This window comes from Antedon mediterranea, chromosome 2 (assembly GCF_964355755.1).
Source record: "Antedon mediterranea chromosome 2, ecAntMedi1.1, whole genome shotgun sequence".
In the NCBI taxonomy this organism is placed as follows: Eukaryota; Metazoa; Echinodermata; class Crinoidea; order Comatulida; family Antedonidae; genus Antedon; species Antedon mediterranea.
The window spans coordinates 20,940,584-20,963,018 of record NC_092671.1 but is presented as its reverse complement, the minus strand read 5'-3'; the positions used below and the strand labels follow the sequence as shown (position 1 = coordinate 20,963,018).

The 22,435-nt window shown below is 33.1% G+C and overlaps 1 protein-coding gene across 6 annotated transcripts in view; it reads left to right on the top strand.

Annotated features, from left to right (window-relative positions):
- Positions 1 to 11,043: 11,043 nt before the first annotated feature.
- Positions 11,044 to 22,435, top strand: part of LOC140040715 (stAR-related lipid transfer protein 3-like) — a 147,014-nt gene continuing 135,622 nt past the window's right edge. For 5 of the 6 annotated variants that reach the window (XR_011842759.1, XR_011842760.1, XM_072086852.1 and 2 more), the window contains exons 1-4: positions 11,044 to 11,161; positions 15,670 to 15,867; positions 20,853 to 21,014; positions 21,469 to 21,528. Coding sequence is in view for 4 of the 6 variants with exons in the window: in XM_072086852.1 (XP_071942953.1) it covers positions 11,159 to 11,161; positions 15,670 to 15,867; positions 20,853 to 21,014; positions 21,469 to 21,528 (423 nt within the window). In the remaining 2 variants the exon portion in view is untranslated. The remainder of the gene's footprint in view (positions 11,162 to 15,669; positions 15,868 to 20,852; positions 21,015 to 21,468; positions 21,529 to 22,435) is intronic. The other variant, XM_072086853.1, reaches the window with a different exon arrangement.

Sequence of the window (22,435 nt, the reverse complement as noted above, 5' to 3'; positions counted from 1 at the left end):
CTGACACAAACTTTACATTTCGGGGTGTATTTTTCGTTAATATTTGATATTTAGCGGAAACACGATAGGCCTACCCATTTTTTCATTTACATTTTTTTTTATTTCATGGTTTTTTATATTTTGCAATTTTTTGTGTGAATTTTCATATGTTACATTGTGGTCTAGTTTTGATTTTTAGCTTTAAGCGGTGATACTTCATAATTACACATGTCGCGGATTTGATATCAACGGCGTTTTACTCACTGACCCAAACCGTGATTTACAAAAATCGTTCTGTTCAAAGAATAGGTGAAATTAGTTAAAACGTCAACGACTCGATCATTCGCTACGGTTGACTAAAGACTGTTTTTTTTGGCGGCCCGGCAGCGATTTTTTTTTTCGTACATAAGTTGGGGACCCCTCATGAAACGTCACAAAATAAACATGAATAATTCATCAGTTAAATTTGTTGTTCCGTGTGCACCCAAGCGTATAGCAACAAGAAGTGATTACACAACTGCGATACGATACTTTCTACAGTAGGCCTAGAATAAGTCAATTCACGTGATTGCCTTCGCGCACTCTTCTTCACACAAAATGTGTCGAGTCGAGGCTAATCGACAGCTAGGCAAGACATTAAACTAAGTAGTAATTCATTGGACATAGCCCAAAGAAAGCTTAGACCCACAAGAATAAAGAATGTGTATAATTTGTGTACTGTATTTTTTTAATTCTGCTATTTTATTATCAAACAATATGCATGATGTACTCAAAGGAACTTAAAAAATGCGCGTATATGAACACATGAGATGGGAAGATTTGACCCACGAGAATAAAAAATGTATTTTTGTGTAATTTATTGTTTAATTTTGCTGACTTATTACTCGGATTGTGTCATACCAAAGATAACTATCTTTGGTCATACCTAACACACACACGTCACACACACCCACAGCTACTACTAGAATAGACATGGGTTTAGAGACTAATAATTAGGCATACTAGTATTAATACATAATAGTATTAATAGAAACTATAATTTTAACACGTAATTCTTTAGTAATAAATTATATTAAAAACACCATAAACTAAAGGCTGATTATTTTGACAATCCACACAAAACGCCGCTATCTTCTATGAAATCGCACGTCGCAACAACAGCGGAGATAGGCCTAGAATCGTACCGCACTTGTGTAATCACTTCTTGTTGCTATACGCTTGGGTGCACACGGAACAAGAAAATTTAACTGATGAATTATTCATGTTTATTTTGTGACGTTTCATGAGGGGGTCCCCCAACTTATGTACGAAAAAAAAAATCGCGGCCCGGCAGGTATTTGTATATCTGGCCATGGCGGTACACAACAGAGGAGGTTGCGTAGTTTATACAGTGACGTAATATGATTGCTGCGAAGTCAAATTAATGCTATTTTTTGCCTTTTTTTAGTGTTTATTTTTAAAATTCAGGAAAGTGACATAACCTATCGTGTGCGGCCCATCGATAACATCAGTGTGCCAAATGTGTGCACGTACCGTTCAGTGGTTTTGGAAGAGATAAATAAAATACGTATAGGCCTACAATTTAGTAGCATTAATATATAGATAATTGTATGTAATGTTGTGATAATATTATTGATAATATTAATTATAAGCCAATGAGCCTATTATTGGTAAGGTGTATAAAGGAAAAAAAATATCCATGGAGATTTTACTTTGTTTGCCGTCTCTGGGCTATGCCGCGCAGAAAAAGTTAGTTATTTTAAGTTACACCGTGGGGACATTCGCCACGTGTGGTGGTGTGTGGAGGTCGACAATTTGCTGGACACCCACGTTTTCTCCTGGCTCCAAATTCTCCAGCAATGAGATTACCTAGATTAGCTAAAAAGGTCCATAGGCCTACTGTTAATAAAATTATGATCTATAAATATTTTTACTTTTAGGCCTACTGATAATCTTGAAAAGGTCCTCCATGCAGTTAATAATGAAAATAAACATTGCTTTATTCTAGGCGATTTCAATATTGATATTAGTAAAAATACAGCTAACACCAAAACATTTATTGATACAATTGAATCTTCATCTTACTTTCCATTAATAAACAATCCAACTGTAACTGAAACAACTGCAACACTTATAGATAATATTTTAACTAATTATAGAAATCTGAATCCTGAACCATTACAATCTGGTATTATCACATCTGAAATAACTGATCATTATCAATCAATCAATCAATCGTTTTGAGTAGTGACTTAAAGTGACTCAATAATGATGTGTGTTTAATGTTCAAGGGTAGGTGGTTCCAGAGCCTAGGTCCAGCAACACTGAAAGTCCGATCTCCCCAACTATGTTTGCTCCTCGGAATGTCCAGTAGCACCTGATGGCTAGATCTTAATTCTCACTTTCCCTTCTTAACTGTCAACAATTATCCCATTTATATTATTTTGAATGATCTCAATATGTCCTTACATAACACGGCATCATCTACAAAAATTAAAATCATTAATTAGACTACAATTAATGATCTTATTACTAAAATGAATTGGAATTCACTTTACAATTCAAATGACACTAATACTAGTTATAATATGTTTATTAAAGAAATCCAACATACGATTAAACAAACTATTCCATCTAAAACACTTAAAACCAAGAAAACATCATATAAAAAAACCATGGATTACTAGAGGTATTCTTAAGTCAATCAATAAAAGAAATGTATTATAAAAAAACATTCAACGTCCTCAACACAATTAAATTTATCAAAATTTAAGAAATATAGAAATATGCTTACTAAAGCGTGGTTCCCACTAGCGACGCAACGCAAGGACGTAACGCAACGCAAGTGAATTGACCAATCACAAGCGATGGCTTATTCGCTTGTGATTGCTAACTGTCTATAACTTCGCTGTCATTGGTTAAAACGCTTGCGTTGCGTTTACGTCCTTGCGTTACGTTCTAGTGGGAACCAAGCTTTATCTCATCAGAATTAGTAAACGTAACTATTATTCTCGTATTTTATTTAATGACGCAAAGCAGACTTGGTCAATTATTAATGATGTGCTCGGCAGAAAGAAACATGTTACTGCCTTACCTGACTCTGAAAGTAGATATTGTCAATAATATTAATAACTTCAATGAAGTAGGAGAAACTCTTGCCAAAAATATAGTCTCGCCTGCAAATGAAAACTACAAGCAATACCTTAATGGCAATTTTCCAAATTCAATTTATTTTAAGCTCACTGATGATTTAGAAATTATTTCTATTGTTAATAAAATGAAACCGTCTAACTCTGAAGGCATTGATGAAATTAGCAGTAAATTACTTAATATATATTATTTTATATGTAGCGTCACCTTTATCATACATCTTTAATTTATCACTTGAAAGTTAGCAAGGATATTTCCTCTATTTAAATCTGGTGATAAAAACTTGTTTAATAATTATCGTTCAAATATCCATTTTACCTGCTCTATCAAAAATCTTAGAGCGTATTGTTTATAACCGTTTGTATTCCTTTTTAGATAAATTTGCACATCCACAAAGAACAATATGGGTTTCTTTTAAAAAGTTCAACCTTTATGGCTATACTTAATCTTATTGAAAAAAAGTACAAGTTGCCTCAGATAGAGGAGATACTGCTATTGGAATATTTATTGACCTGAGTAAGGCTTTCGATACGCTTGACCATTCGATTTTATTATGGAACTTGAGTATGGTATCTTGGTTTAAAAACTATATATATGGAAGAAGCGAATATAAAGTCTTTAACGGAAATTCTTCTGAACACACAACTAATAATTATGGAATACCCCAAGGAAGTATTCTTGGGCCATTATTATTTATCATATATATAAATGATATTTTTATTTCTTCAAATATTTTAAACATGACTTTATTCGCTGACGATACAAATCTGTTCGTATGAAACCCCAATTTGAATACACTTATTGATATTGTTAATTCTGAACTTATCAAAATTGATAAATGGCTTAGGTGTAATAAACTTTCTCTTAACTGTGATAAGACTAGATATATAATTTTTAGAACTAAAAGAAATAAAATTAATGTTAATAATATATCCATTAAAATTTCTGATAAATCTATATCCCAAACAAATTACTATAAGTTTTTAGGAGTCTTTGTTGACGAATTGAACTAAATATGTTTATTTAAAAATTCGTCACTAACTTCCTTTAAGTGCACTCCTTTCAATCTATAGGTCACTTATGCAACCTCCTATCAGCTATTGTAACAACATTATTTGGTTTAATTCATATGCTTCTTACACTGATAAACTTGTTAAACTCCAGAATTTCTTCCACATACATAATGTATTAAACATTGATGATATTCATAATTACCAAATTGGCATTTTTAAGTTCCGAATGTTCAATAATCCTGATTTACAATTTTTAAACCTTAAACCTTTTACTGGTGGTAAAGGTCATAAGTACAATACTAGAGTAAAATGTAAACTTCGACCTCCTCTTCGAAGACTAGTTTCTACAAGTCATAGTATTACTGTCCTGTCTGGAACAACTTATATATGACTATTAAAAATGCAAAATCCATTTATGTTTTTTAAAAATTGTATAAGTTTAATCTAATAAGTACAAATTTTAATTTCTGCCGATGTCAATGTTACTTTATATATATATTTTAATATATTGTATATTTCCTATTATATAGTATTAGCTGTTTTATAGTTATAATTTAGTCTCAAATTACTCGCAATATATATAATTATATTTGCTCTAATACAACAGAAATACACAAAAATGTTAAAAAACACCATATTTTGACATTTAACCTATAGCTGGTACAAACATTTTTGCGTGGAGCACACTTACATTTTTAGTCGACTCGACGTGGACGCGACTCTATAGTTCACTATGTCGGTCGGTCGGTCTGTCGGTCTGTCTGTCGGTCCGGTATCACGCGACTTATGGCTGTTGGCCTTGTTAATAACTATAGCGAATTGTATCAGTGGCTGTTGTGTGAGTATGGTACATACTATGAATACTTTGTATCGGAAGTCCTAAGTAGGTAATTCTATTAATTTTAATGAATAACATCACAGTTAAATTTTCATCACCAAGATCATTATTAATATTTAGTATTACAATTTAGAGATCTAAACTATATCACTGTTTAAAAATTGTAAAAAAACTCCGGTAAATGAATGACAAATGCTATACAGTATACTGTTACATATTTTAAAACCATAGTTGAACAATAAAAACAAATCAAAGTAACCGTAGTATGACTATATTATAGATATTGTTTATTTACTCGTCCCCCTTTTTGTTGGAATCACTAACTTATAATAATGTATAACTAATACTAATTAGGAAGCTTAACATGTTTGTTATGACATTGCACAGTAAACCTTAAACATTCATTCATACTTCTCAGTATATGTGATTTTAATTAAAACTAAAAATTAATAATTTAATTCTTAAGAACTTATGTTTGTTTTGTTCAGATGTTCCAATGTTTCCCTCCATTCCAATAAGCTCTTTGATGCAACATACTTAGTTATATTGAATCTTTTTAATACAAATAAACAAAAATATGTAAATTAGTTGCATTGTAATAATCTTTATTCACAAACCTATATTTAGGATACTAGTTTTAATTAAAATCACATGCGCATTGATGTAGTATGATGGTTTACTATGCAATGTTCATTCATTTATTTGCTTCTTAGATTATTAATATTAGTAAATCCAACAAAAAGGAGGATGTTCCAATGTTTCGCTCCATTCCAATAAGCTGTTTGATGCAACATACTTAGTTATATTGAATCTTTTTAATACAAATAAACAGAAATATGTAAATTAGTTGCATAGTAATCTTTATTCACCTAAACCTATATTTAAGATACTAGTTTCAATTAAAATCAAATGCGCACTGATGTAATATGATGGTTTACTATGCAATGTTGATACATTTATTTGCTTCTTAGATTATTAGTAAATCCAACAAAAAGGAGGATGACAAATAATAATAACAATAATGTCCTTTAGGATTATAATAACATAGTCATACTACTGTAGTAACGGTTTTATTTGATTTGTCTTTAGATTTTTATAATTTTAAACACAAGCAAGAAAGAAAGTGGGTATAGTTTAAAGTGAAATATTGCAAGAGTTTAAATTTGGTATTATAGTAAAATGATTTGGGTGTGGAGACGGCGTGACTTTCCCTATCCATAAATTAAAAGTAGACAGTACAAACAATAACATTATTGTTAAAGAATTGAGAAGTTTGATACGATTGTACCAACTAAAAGGTCTATGTTTTCATTTTCTTACCTCAGCCCCATCCATGATGGGACTGAGGTGGTGCAGAAGACCCCTTCCCTTAACCGCCCCTACCATTGACCCGACCTATGTGTATATTTCAGATTCAAATATCTTTTTAAGGTTTTATACAATTGACTCCAAGCTGGAACTTTGATACGATGTTTACATCTAAATTTTACATTTAAATTTCTGGTCAACTATAGGTCCATATTATAAAAATATCCTTACTCAATCCGAATACGATGTGGGGCTGAGGTTAAGAACTCCCTTCTAATCGCCACTTCTTCCTCTGAAAACCATTATCCACAGAGCCGGTGTATTTGAAATTTAATAGACACATACAAATTAATCGTAATTGGTAGGTCTATCAAAGGCTTTCAAATTCGAACCCCTCTATAAAAACTAGTTTATGGGCCTGGAGTAGCCTACCGTATGGTGTATCGTGGGCAACGCGTTTCAATTTATCATGTGATACCTGAAAAGAAAGGCTCCACTTTGTCATATTTTTTTTTAAACATATTCATTCCTAGTATTTTGTGACCTGGTTGCTAAATATTTCTATGGTCATTTTCTTGATCACTGGTCATGATATGTCTTTTGGCACTTGTTCATTAGAGTGATATCAATATGAGTGTATTTTGATATTAAACAAAGACAACATTCGCTAGTTATTAAAAATGTAAGTGTGCTCTACACAAAAATGATTGTACCAGCTATAGGTTAAAATAAGGTGTTTTTTTAACATTTTGTGTATTTCTGTATTAGAGCAAATATAAATATATGTTTTGCGGGTAATTTGAGACTAAAATTATAACTTTCTGACTAATGGTCTGAGATATTGATATGGCTATTTTCTTGACCAATGGTAAAAAATAAAGTGTCATGGTAATATTTGGCAAATGTTGTCCATTAAAGTGAATAGAAATATGTATCTTCTGAGTATTTTGACACCAACTATGACCATATCCGCCCAACAATTTCTGAGATATGAAAAGTGTGCTCCAAGCCAAAAATAGTTGTGCCGGCTATATGTCAAGGTCAAAATAAGGGGTTTATTGACAGTTTTATAATTTTTATTACATTAGAACAAATATAAACATATACTTTGCGATTATCACTTTCTTGACTAGTGGTCAGAAAATGGGTTTCTGTCCAATTTTGGCAAAAGTTTCCCATTAGAGTGAATAGAAATATGGGTCTTTTGAGTAGTTTGGCACAAAAAATATTCCAATACACCCAGTAGTTACCAAGTTACGCACAGTTCTAACTTTGACCATATTGACCTTTTGGCCCCTTTACTGACCAAGCATCCCATTTTTTTTTCGGCCAACAGCAAAAAATTGATTTGTATTGATATAAGGAAGCAAAAAAACATTGTTAACATAGTTTGCTAGAGGGTGCACGTAAACACTTTCTGGCTCCCCAACTATTTAGTACAAAAATCTAAATTTAACAGTGTGGCGTGTTGACCGCGAATGACTAACAATACCATCTTTCCCACTACACCTGCACAAACTCATTTGCATAACCACGCCGACATACCAACGAGGAGATATAAATTCTTTTCGAAACACGTAACGAAGAGTTATAATTCCATTTTTTCTGACATTAAATTGTTAGTCATTCGCGGCGGTAGACGTTCGAACCCCAGCTAGTAGAGTGGTATATCTAACAATCCTAGAAGGGGTGCCCAAAAAATCGGAACAATTTAACGACGTCATTTGGACCACGCCCTTTTTTAGTATTACGTAATTAGGTGAAAACTTAAATCTTCGTATATACATACCAAGTTTGGTATCAAATTAAAACTCATGACATGTACATTGCAATACACACAAAATATATGATTTCACAAAAAAACGCCTTTTACGACCAATAGTTTTTGAGATTGTAGGAATGTGTATTACCTGTACAGGTCAAAGGTCAATAAGAACATTTTGGGTCATTTTCGTGAAAAAGTTCTTATTAGACTAAATAGAAACATATACCTTCAGATTAATTTGAGCCCTATTTAAAGTTTGTCCAACTGTTAGTTACGGAGTTATATGATATGTAGGTCAAAGGTGAAATTGCCAAAAATCATACTTCCGGCCATTTTTGGACAAACTTTTCCATTAGAACGAATATTAATATGCATCTCCCAAATAATTTGACACTAAAATTATTTCATTTAATCTCAGCGTTACAAAGATATGACCATTTTGTTTTCAATGGGTCAAAACATTAAAATTGAGGTCAGAGGTCAAAGATGAATTTTAGAAATTTGACAACATGGGTTTTTACAACCAGCATAATTCAAATATTCATAAAACACAATGTTTACACTTTCCCCATGATCTGCACACGAAAATACATAGGGATCTGAACTAAAACGAACAATTAAATATCCAATGTAGTTGATAACATTTTCGCGCCGCGGCTCTAGCCAGCTATGTCCCAGGAGGACACATTCATTAATAAGCTGTTTCATAGCGGTAGCTTTAGTATCTAAGGCTGACAGTTTTGTGAATTTGGAAACTCGACTATAATTTATAGGTAGCTGCTGGACCCAAAAAACGTCTGGAAGAAGAGAGTCTATATGAAAGCCTTTGCTGATAATACAGTATTATTGAGATGTAGACGGAAATCTGTAAAATCTTGTTCAATAAATAATAACTTCGTTTTTGCTGTCAACCAGGCCGGTATTATAATAAGTCACTGTCAAATAATCTTTCGATAATGGTCAAAACTTTATTTTGGCTCTGTCAACATAAAGGGAGGTATTTACGATGACTTTCTTTTGACTGTCAATCTAGGCCAATGTTATAATAATACGCCGTCAGATATTAAATCATTGAAACAGTCCTGGTAAATTTTTTTGTTGGTTATCAGATGCCATGGGGGGGGGGGGGTCCAATCAATTATCGTCAGAAGGTGAACAATCAGTCTAGGTAGCAGTAGCAGATTATTAGGAACGCCTGCTCCATTAGTTAATCCAGAAAAAGGTTTGTACATTATCTATTTGTTTATTAGCCTTCTCCTAACACAATTATATTTTCTTTAAAAAAAGGTTTATAAGTGGTTTCAACATTTATGATAGTAATGTCACAGTTCTGTGTCTGGACGCAAGTTCATAGACCTACTAGTTATATTATTCATATTAACTGATACTTACTCTTCATTTACAGTTCAGTTTTAATGAAATATATAATATAAATTGGCTTCGTAACAATTAATTAGTGTTGAAAAGGTTAGTTTTTTGGTGATAGGTGAAAATGACATGTAACTTCGTAATCAATTTATTTTTTTTGTATAAAGGCCCAATTACACTATGACGATAACGACGGACGATAGCATGCATTTTTTTTACATAAACCAAAAGAAATTAGAAAAGTTTTCGTTCTAGACCTATAGGATAATCATTTATGCTGTCTTTGATAAAAATAATGTTTTTCAAATTCCAATCAAATGACGTCATGATAAATAAAAACAATAAAATCGCTGTATTGTCACGATATTATTGGTCTTACTAATCATGACGTCATTTGATTGGACGTGTGAAAATATAATTTTCATCAAAGGAATTGTTTATATTTCTTTTGGTTTATGTATTAAAAATGCACATTTGTCTATTTATCGTCAATCGTTATCGTCCTAGTGTATGGGCCTTATGCTGTAAATGTTCAATTAATTGATCATTCCGATTTTATTAGTTGGACTCTTGCACAGTTGCTGTCTAATCGTTGTTGTGTAATATCATTTCGAACCATATTAAAATCATAAAGAGATTCATATTCCTTAACATGTGGCTGTGCATGGAAGTCCGGTCTACAAAAACTCGGGCCCGGGATCATTGTTAGTGGGCCTGAAAGTGTTGGTGAATTCATAATTATACTTAATATTATATTTATATATATATATATATATATAAATCCAAAGGCAAATTACTGAAAAAAATGACAATGCTGTGGGTATCAGTGGCTGGATCTCAATGGAGATACAAAAATAAAAAGCGAAAAGCTAAATCAAAACGATAAAGTAAACAGCCAGAAAAGTTAGCAGAGCTTTCGGGCAACACTAGCCCTTCATCAGTGAATATATATATATATATATATAAACACAAGAGGCAAAGAACAGTAATTCTAAACCGCCCGGTGATATACTGAAATTTTAATTAATTAATTTGAAACGATAAAGATGAGGAAATCTGTGAGAATGAGAAAAAATCGCCCCAACCGAGACTCGAACTCGGACCGCCTGCTTGATATGCAGATGTCCTAACCATTAGACCACTGGGGCTTTCATGGTATTGTTCGAACTCGATTGGATAACGTCTCTTTAACATTCTCGGCGTGGTACGGCTGAACAGCCATTTATTATTATTATTATCAATACCTAAATGCGATAGTAATAACCACATAAACGTACATTATTCCCAATACAAGTGTGTGCGTTTAAGAAACGACTGTGCTGACAAGCCAATGACATAAATCACAAGTAAAGTCCCAATTGTTCTCTTGCGTTTTGATTGGCCGACCTATTATATTAGATTAATGAAGACTGTCCTTACAACTGTCCAGTCAAAAAGTTACGCGGCGTTTTTTGTAAGAAATATTTCTTGTTTATCATGAAAATACTACCGGTGGTCCAGCCTTTGATTAACCGTCACAATAAGTTGTATACATCATCCGATCCCAGATACATCCTCACTTATGGCGGCGCCCTACCACATGGACAATATTACTGTTACCAAAGATAGTGTCCTTTCCTAACTACACTATCTTTGCTGTTACAGCGAAAATCACATCATGTGATATAATTATATTCTTTGGTATTAAATTAATAATTATTGTCTGTGGCCGAAATTGTCTGTGGTTGGCCTAATCCCATGGTAAGACTAATATCGACTAAGTTAATTAAAAGCAACAAGTGGAAGTCGAAGTAAAATAAAAAGACCTGTTTAGTTAGGCATAAAAAGGTCTATCCTAGCCTAGAGGCTAGACTCTAGCTACTACTAGCTCTCTATGCCTAGCCTAGGTCCTTCCTAGCGGGTGCTGGTCAACCCGTAGCCAAACCGGCGCTAATGCAGTTTCGTACCCACCCCTTAAAATTACTCAAAATGGTTTCAATACTTCATCTAACCTACTCACGAGTTGTCTACAACATTCTGCAAGCACAAAATGGTAAAATATTGATAATTTCTTATTTATAACTATTTTTAATCAATTAAAAATTGAGCACCCTTCAGAAACCCATCGCCAGCTTAGCTTCGCGAAAATCATCGCTTGGCCTGCCGATAAAAGTACGGAGGCCTCATAGGGCATCGATCTATAGAGGACACTATTATGGTGATATTATGGCTATAACAAATATTTTTTACATGTTCCTCGTGAAACGGATTTTAATTTTTTTCATAAAGAAATATTTTGTGTTTATTTATGTTGTTCATTTTTAGAAATTCTATTTATTTTGAATGTTGTGTGTTATTGTCTTGTAAAATTATATTTTTTGTGAGGGTCCCTAATATAATGATCAGCTTCGGCTGGATTGACCACCCTCATAAAATATTGTTGAAATAAATTAATGAATAGTTGCTTCATTATTTAATGTTTTATTTGATTTTATTTTAATAAACACAACAGGAAAGAAGATAAAAAAAGAAGAAATGAAAGACATGAAATGATGTTTTCAGTGTCAGCAAAAGTAAAATAAATTCTAGTAATTGATGGAAAATATTTTTATTATAATTATTGTATTACTGTACATTACATTTCAATAAATTATATCTTTCTGTTTTTGTTGCATTTCCTATTTCCATGTATTTGAAGAGGTCTTTCATAGGTGAATAAAAAATGTTAATTAAAAAATCCGTTTCACGAGGAACATGTAAAAAATATTTGTTATAGCCATAATATCACCATAATAGTGTCCTCGATAGATCGATGCCACCATAACGTTTCTAGTATAGTGATAACATTACTAAAACAACTAGATTTGAACTCGTCACTTTGACGAGTTCGGGTTATCCGCGCAAACGCAACATTCACGTACTTAACCATATGAACATCGACAATTATTATGCCATCCTATGACATGAAATAAATATGTTTACAGTGCTGAATTGTACCTATTATGTAGCATACAGCATATTACTGTATTTACAGAAAAAACTGTATATGTTATATACAGTGTAGCATAGACGAAATTACGAGACCCATCTTTTAAATCCAATTATTAACACAATGACGTCATCAAATTGACATATAAAGATAACAATTTTAGAAGATAATTATTTAAATAATTATATTATTGTAAATTTGACGAATTTTGGGCACGTAAAATTGAGATGCGCTCTCGTTTAAACGCAATGAACTTTTACGCAAGAGATGAAAATACCACTTTTTGAACTCAACTAGCCATATGATGACGTCACAACATCTGGTTGGCAAAATATTCACATGAATTCGTATCTACAATCAAATAGCTTCCAGAAAACGTATTAATCATGATTATCACTTTTTATTCTGACGAGCTATAACAGATTGAAATTTACTGTAATGATGAAAATAAGTGACCCATGTTATGCACGCTTTTAATCATGATGACGTCATCACAATTTTAAAAATGTTAAATCATGCGAAAGATAATTGATTGACCAAGACAATATAAAAAACGGAGGGAAATGGAATAGGGATAAGTGCAGATGCGCTCAATTAAATGTGATGAGCTATGACGAAAAAGACAAAAATCCTATATTTTATATTCGAGTGGCCATATGATGACCTCACAATGTCCATTTAGCCATATTGATCCATGATCCGATATCTACAACTCATCAACCTCCAGAATATGCAATTAAAAAAAAGTTCACCGCATAGTTTAGAATCTATGACTGTTTAAAAAAAGGCATAATTTTGAAGAATTTTTGAACTTTTTCATCAAAAACGCGCGCGAATTGTCCAATTCGACGTGCACGTATGACGTGATTGTAAGTCGAAATTGTTAGAAAGTTGGTAAAATTACTAGAAAAGGCTGGAAAAACATAAATCACGCAAAAAAAGATGTTTTTAGCGCTACGTGCGCGCATAACTTTATGTGAAACATGCCATTTTTAATCCATAGAAAGTTTGCCACTGATATGACTTAAATTTTCACCAAGTGTCAATACAAAATGACCTTTGGTTTTTAATCTATGATCAATCATTGAAATTCATAAAATCGCGCGCAAGTCACGTTGCACAACTCTAAATTCATAAAACGAAGTTTCTTGCACATCTACAGATACAAGTCTACCTTATGACAAAGTTATACAATCATATGTTGGCCAGAATTAGAGATACGCTGCGAACAAAATTCGTGGAAAGAAAGAAGAAAATAGAAAACTAGACATGAAACTCGTCACTTTGACGAGTTAGTTATCCGCTCGACAAACGCCACGTGCATGTCATACATTGGAATATTGCACACAGACAAAGATTATGGCATTATGACCTGAACTGAAGAATATGATATGTTGTTAGTACTGAATGCTGTATATTTTGTGTCATATACTATTTACAGTATACATATAATCTGTATACATATAACATACAGTGTAGAATGGGTGAAATTACGGGTCCCGCCATTTATTCCAATTTTTAACATGGTGACGGTATCAAAATGAAACACTAATATAGCAATCTCTGAAGGAAATTATCTCGGCAATAACATATTAACGTGTAGAAGAAATTTGAATACCTAAAATATAGATGCGCGCTCTTTTAAATGTGATGAACTATGACGTAAAATATGAAAATACAACTTTTTGTATTAAACTGGCCATATGATGGCCTCACAACATCCGATTAGCAAAATCTTCACCTGAATTCGTATCAAAAATCCAATAGCTTCCAGAAAACGTTTTAATCATGATTATCACTTTTTATTCGGACGAGCTATAACAGATTGAAATTTACTGTAAAGATGAAAATAAGTGACCCATGTTATTTACATTTTTAGACATGATGACGTCATAAAAATTAAAATATTTTAACTCATGCGAAAGACAGTTGATTGATGTAGACAATATTAAAATCTCGGGGGAAATGGAATACGTATAAGCGAGATGCGCTCTGTTGAATGTGATTAGCAATAACAAAAGAGACAAGAATCCTATATTTTACATTCGTGTGGCCATACGATGACGTCATCATCATCCAAAAGGTAAAAATTCTGCATGAATTCATATCTACAATTTATCTGCTAACATATTCAATTAAAAAAATTGGACTCGTCCGAATAAAAAGTGATAATCATGATTAAAACGGTTTCTGGAAGCTATTGGATTGTAGATACAAAGTCATGTGAACATTTTGCCAATCGGATGTTGTGATAGTTGAATAAAAAGAGTCGGATTTTCATCTTTTGCGTCATAGTTCATCACATTTAAAAGAGCGCGCATCTATATTCTATGTATTCAAATCTATTCAACATGTTAATATGTTTTTACTCGGATTATTTTTTTCCGAAATAGCTATCTTCATTTTGCTGACGTCTTCATATTAAAAATTGGAATAAAAAGCATGTCCCATAATTTCACATATGCCACACTGTATGTAATATGTATGCAGAATGTAATGTATACATACTTAGACACAAAATAGAGAGCACACTAACATTTCATTTTAAAACATCGCAGAAAATGATCAATTTTTTGGCCAAAAACGACAGAAACATGTTGCCCCCTCAGTTGGCAAATGTATGAACTACGCCATTTTTCAGTAAAAATAATTACATAAAATCACGTTTTTTATTAAAATATTTTGTGTATTATTAAGATTGTGTGACAACATCAACAGCAATGGCGACCTTTGTTCAAGAATAAATTAGCACGGCACTGAAACAATGTGTTAAATCAGAATTGAAAGTACTCTTACTCTTGGGCTTTTTTCCCAAATTTTTTTCCTTATGGTAGGATAATTATTTTTTTTTGGGTCCAGATTTATAGGGTGGGGGAGCCCCCACCCCCTCTGTATCTGCTACTGCTGTATAACCATTTAAAAAAGAAAAGTAAAATAATTATTATTATTGAACCACATGTTTTTATGTTGTTGTGTAACAAACGGCACATGCAGTAATTCATACATTCAATTGTGTTTCAGTCAGCAGCCAAAGCGAGATTGCGCTCTTTTAAACGTGATAAACTTTTATGAATGAGAAAATACGACTTTTTAAGTTCAACTGGTCATATGATCATGTCACAACATTCGATAGACCAAAGTCCCTTCTTTCTCTATGATGAACAACCTTGTTAAATTTCTACCTCTTACATTTCCATCCTTTTAAGTACAAACCAAAAAGGCTGATGCGATATGCAACGTAATCTGCAAATGATCTATTATTTTAAATTTGACATTATAGGTACAGTACAGTATGTCGGCCTACAACAGAAACTCAACAGCCCGTCATGCTGCAGAAATCCTAATTAGTGGCTCCACTGAACAAATTAAAGGTGTGAAATCAACTATACAACCATTTTCATCAGTTCGAAGAATGTTCTGCCTTTTTGTGACTTTTGACATGTTGTTTATGGGTATTCTTTGGATTCTTTATCTTAATGTGAGTTGTTTGGTTCATTTGCTGTTAAATTTCACTTTTTGAAATACATTAGCACAATGTTGAACTTATAAATTTGAAAACCACAGATGTGAAAATGCATCAGCAACAAATGTGAAAACGCATCACCCACAAATGTGAAAAAATATTTGTTTACATTTGATGGCAATGTGTTTTTCCATTGTGGGTGATGTGTTTTCACATTTGTGGTTGTTTTTTCGAATTTGTGGGTTGGTGCGTTCAACCGTTGGCCGCAGCGTTCAAATATTTATTTCCCCTCGTTTTATGGTAAAGTGTCTTTATTGGGTGTCCAAAAAGAGGGGTTCTAATGCTACCGTATATTTCGGCGTACAAGTCGCACCTTTTTTTAAGACGAACCCATAACAGAGACTGAAATATTATTATTTTTTATGTAGTTGAACTTATTTCTAGGCCAAAATTTAAACATTTTACGATCAAAACAATGGTATTTTAATAATAAAACAATGATATTTTAGATAGTACATATTAGAATCAAGAGGATATAATTTTGTTGATTGCCTTTATTACATCGTAATCAGTCTTACTTCAAGTGAACGTTCCATGAAAAGGGAAAACCTCACATTTCTTCAGTTAAGATGCACTGTGTGGTATACGGCTAGCCTATGTCTATTTAACTGACTTTAATTGCATATTATTTAAATATATACCTTGTTATTGTGTGTTTGGCACTTATATAAAATCAATCCAAATGATGTTTAGTTTCTAGGGCTGCACCAGAAATTGTACGGTACTGTATATAATCATCTTGCCTATTTCCATATGCATGCATGCAGAGACTAGTCTGTAGGAGAATGAGGAGGACACTAACCATGTGCTCCTAGCCTGCCCAGCACTGTTGGCCATGTACATTATGAGATTAGAGGAAGCTTCTTAACACATTTTTAGAAGTTTACTATTGCCTACATGATTACTTTTTTTTATTTTTAGGTATATTTATTCATAAAAAGACATCAAAATACAACGGCAGCCAAAAGGCTGAAAAGTAGTATTTTACAAAATTTGATAAAAATATATAAATACATTATGTATAAAAGGTAAAACTAGTTTAAAAAAAAAAAAAATAAAAAAAAAAAAAAAAAATAATAGTAATTTACCACATAAAAATTGGTCCACCTGTAAGTTAAAATAGTGCCAGCCTATTCAATATTCATCATTAATGAGTCGGACTAAAAAAGGGACTGGTGAAGATCTAAATCTTTCTGTACGACCAAACGGGATTTTGAGTAGAGGCTTACTCGCAGACCTCAGGGTTCTGCTAATGTCACGAACAGGTGGAAGAATGCTTCTAAATGTATCGGACTTTATTATTCCTTTACCAAATTTCAGTAAGAGTTGGACTCTTCTGTTAACTAGCGATGGAAGGTCTGACAATTTAAGAGCAGACTCGTAGGATACATAGTTCATGCCATAAATGATTCGTAGAGCTCTTTTTTGAACTCTTTCTATTGACTTAGTTTGGTCTTTCGTAATTGAACTGTGCCACACAGGGCATGCATATTCAACTAAAGGACGTATATAGCAAGTATATACTTGTAGTAAATCTTTAGAAGGCGCCTTGGCTTTCTTAAGTATAATCAAAGTGTACAAACGTCGACATGCTTTAGCAACGATATCATGAATATGCATCTCCCATTTAAGGTTATCCTGCAAGGTGACACCAAGCAGTTTAATGTGATTTACACATTTAAGATCATGGCCATTTAGATTGAAACTGGGAGGAGGACAGTCGGACTTTAGGAAGGAAATACGCATCACATTGCACTTGGATGGCTTGGGGAGGACTCTATTTATCAAACACCAATCATCAAGTTGATTTAAAGTGTCCTGCAACAATTGGCTATCACTACTTCTAACTACTTCACTAAGAGTGAGGTCGTCCACATATTTCCACCGCCTGTCAGTTCCCTCAGCAACATCATTGACTAATACCAAAAAGAGAAGGGGACCCAACTTCGTGCCCTGGGGCACCCCACAAGTAATATTAGAATTTGAAGAGGTGGCTCCCTTAACTTTGGTATTGCATGTGCGATTTAAGAGGAAACTACAAACGGTAGGAAGAATGGACGGCCTCACTCCTATGGATATTAATTTATTTATGACAACATTATGATCCACACGATCGAAAGCCTTCGTAAAGTCTACAGCACATAAGTTTAAATATTTGCTACCCCCCTCCAGGTCAGATACAACAGAATTTATCAAGTCTACGAGGTAGTGTGAAGTTGACGAGCCTCTACGACAACCAAATTGCTTACTATCTAAAGAATCTTTTATATCATTAGTTACCCACTCCGCTAAAAAGCTTTCAAATATCCGAGAAAAAATGGGTGTTAGGGATATAGGCCGAAGGTCATTACAATTATTAGCATCTGGAACCTTAGGAACTGGTATTATAGTAGCCTTTTTCCATTGTTCAGGAAAATTACCTTCATTTAAAGAAGAATTAAAAATGTCCGCTAATGGATAAGAGAGTTCAAATGAGAATTCCTTAATTAATCTGATCGGTAGATCTTCTGGGTGTCCTGCTTTTTGTATGTTTAACTTATCGATTGCAGATTTCACTTGTCCTGGGTAGATAACGGGTGGGGGTTCCGATGCTGGTAAGTAACTTGGTAGTTTTGTAATGTCAAGTGCTGAAAGTTCACTACAAATCGTGGCAAAATGTTGGTTAATTACTTCAACAGCCGCTTGCGTTGATAGACCAGGGATGTGGTTACAAAAATATGTGATTGTTTACATAGAGATGTATTAAAATAAACCATCATGGGCATAGTTATTGTGTAATAGTGTACTATGCCTAGCTAGTAGTGCTAGAGAGGAGGCTGGCTGTTGAACCCACAAATGTGAAAACGCCCACAAATGTGAAAACAACCACAAATGTGAAAACGCATCACCCACAAATGTGAAAACAACCAAAAATGTAAAAACGCATCACCCACAAATGTAAAAACGCATCACCCACAAATGTGAAAACGATTATCGCCCACAAAATGTGATAACGGCCACAAAGTTAAAAAAAAGAGACTTTTTCGCCCAAAAATGTAAAAAAAAAACTAATAGTTCAAGACGATATTGTTATTTGTGCTGCGCACGTGTAGTGTGTGGTTGTTAACTCGTTGTTCAATGTTTTTTGTGCGCGCACACGATACTAAAAGGTCATGGCTATATATATCATTGCTACTTGTGGTTGGTTGTTAACTTGTTGGCTTACTGTTATATGTATTGTTCCAAGTCGATGTTCAATTCGAAATTGTTTGCGCACGATACTACAAGGTCAAGGTCATATCTATTGCTACTTGTAGTAGTGTTTTGTTGTAAACTCGTTGACTTACTGTTATGCACGTATAGTTCCAAGTCGATGTTCGATTCGACGTTTTTTGTGCACGTACATATGGCGGGCCAAACTGTCATTTAATTATTAACAAGATATCTTAGTTTTCATTAGAGATATCTTAGTTTTCAATAGAGACATCTTAGTTTTCAATAGAGACATCTTAGTTTTAAATACAGAGATCTTAGTTTTAAATAGGGATATCTTAGTTAATCGACTACCTACTTACAGTTTCGTTGGTAATCACTACAGTTTTAAAATTGAAGTTAATTTATGTTAAACACCATAATTTTACTGAAGTTTAGGTTTAAACAAGAAATATTTTATTGGTATAATAAATACCTTTAGTTTATGTATGTATTTTACATAAAAGTAATAATTTTCCAGTTAATTATATTAGGAACCAGATGAATCTATTTAATAGTTTTAATTATTGTTCTTCATTAACGATGTTTTTTTAATTGATATTCTATTTGATAATTTAAGAAGTAATACAAATTAGCTTATCAATCAATTAATTGAATCAAACAATCCACTTTTATTTCAGAACAAAGTCCATGGCTTACTGATGTTTAGAAAAAAAGTATAATTTTAGACTAAAAATATAGTACTTGCATATATTCCGGTGTAGGGGCGTTACTCCTTAATGTCGTAGTGACCCACAAACCCCAACATTCTTGTAAACAAAATGTCTAATTTCCCAGCACTTTCGTTATATAGCCGACGACACTATATAACCTTGACCTTGTAGTATCGTGTACGCACGAAAAAAACATTGAACATCAACTTGGACCTACACGTACATAACAGTAAGCCAACGAGTTAACAACCACACACTACAAGTAGCAATAGTATAATATGTATTAAGTCGATCAAAATTGTTTGAGTCTAGCACTAAATTAAAATTTTTTTTTACATTTGTGGGCGAAAAAGTCTCTATTTTTTTACATTTGTGGGCGCTGTTGTCACATTTGTGGCTGATGAGTTTTCACATTTGTGGTTGTTTTCACATTTGTGGTTGTTTTCACATTTGTGGCTGATGAGTTTTCACATTTGTGGTTGTTTTCACATTTGTTGGTGATGCGTTTTCACATTTGTGGGTGATGCGTTTTCACATTTGTGGGTGATACGTTTTTACATTTGTGGTCGTTTTCACATTTGTGGACGTTTTCACATTTGTGGGTTTAACAAGGGCTGGGTAGAAAATCTCAAGTACTGTAAATATTAATTACATAGAATGAAAATTTATAATATTTATTAAACTCTTTACCACAATGTGGTGATTGACCGTGATTAGACAGGCTAGACTAATTAGCTAGGCCTACATTGAGTAGACTGGTTGGTAGGAGGACTAGTTTTTGTATTGAGGCTATTGAGTACTGTAACTATGTTTGGGTGTGTGCGTGAGGAAGTGACCTGTGTATAAAGATGCACCCAAAATTTAGAGGTAAAATTTGCGTGTCAAAAGTACGTCTTGTAGACCGACATATACAGTACCGTAAATATCCAAAATGTATTTTTTCCTTGTAAAACAAATAAAATAGTTAAATAGGCCAACACAAATTAATATTGGCCTGGTAAAGTCTAATTATTATTGAAATATTCTATTTTTTAGACAAGTGGAATTGGAGATTTGAAAAAAGCATTTGATTGCCAAGTAAACCATTTTACTATTAAAACATCCATGTTTGATGTTGTACTATTAACTGCTGGTCGTGTTATATGTCTGTTATTAGCATATGCCCTCATCCGAAGCAATCATTGGTTTACAGTAGCAGTAAGTGAGAAAATGAATTGGAATTATACTGTAATAAAATTACGATCTTGCAATCTTATTAATTTTCCCTTTACGGTCTAGATGAGCTCCACCAGTATCTGCGTAACTACGAGGACCAATAATGTGGTGGCTATGTGAGGGAAAAAAATCAATAAATTATGACCGCAGATGGTTGTACAATTGCTTAAATATCATAAATTTCTATAAATTATACAGTTTCTACTGTAATCATTTAGAAAATATTGAAAACCAGGAGACAAATACAAAATATGAGAGTCTGCCGGCCAAAACCATGTTGGCAAAAATGATTGGTTGGGTATGGTAAGGTAAACACAATTTTTGTTTACCTTTCAATCCACTATTGTATGAATACATATTTATAAACTTATTGTTTTGACAGTACATGTCCATACATTATGATGTTTTAAGATTGATTTCTTTTCCTTATTTTTAGTTCACCACCTCAGTGACATGTATATTTTTGGTTATGAAAATAGTTTACTATTTTGGATCGGTGAGTAATATTTTAAAAAATTGTCAATTTAGAGGTGAGTAAAAAGTATTCATGGTAAAAAAGCGCCACCCGAATATTATTTAGCAAAGAACAAAGACATTTTCCGTACCACAGAGTTTAATCATAAATTTGTATCTACAAACCAGTATTAATTTAGATTGCATGTCAATACAGTTTACGGGAATTATGATCGTGGATCCTGTCGTGGATCCCACTGTGAGATTTATGGTCGGGATTCCCGCTGGCATCCCAGTTACTTTTTGTTTATATATCCTGCAATACCGGGATGCGGTGACGTCATCCCACCACGTTTTTTATTATAATCCTGCAATCCGGTTTGTATCCCACATGAGTTTATTTTATTCCACTGCGATTTCACTGCCATCCCACTACGTTTTTCATTGCCGTTATTTTTTGTGGTCCCACTGCATGTAATTAAGAAAGAGGATCAATTAAGATATGAGTTAACAATAGAACTGAAATCGTTGTAATTGGTTATTTTTCCCCAAAATTAATTACTGTAAATTAAAAATTATGATTGCGCTAGGCCTATTGTTATAAAGAAAAGCCTAAAAAAGGTCCGATCAGATCAACAGTCACCTCCACCTCTCATCTGACTGAAACACCGCATCATCCATTAGTTCTTAGATACCTATTATTTTCAAAAAAACAAAGAAAGTGAAGTGGCATATATAATTTAAAACTAGAATTTAATTCGTCACTTTGACGAATTATAGGTGATCATTTTTATCATTTTAATAAAATTAACATTTTTTAAACATGCATGTACGTTAACATACGATCGTTAAAAGTTGATGTACGCCATCCTATGACATGATGCATACGCTTATAGTGCTGAGTTCTACCTATTATGTGTCATACAATATGTACAGTATATACTGTATAA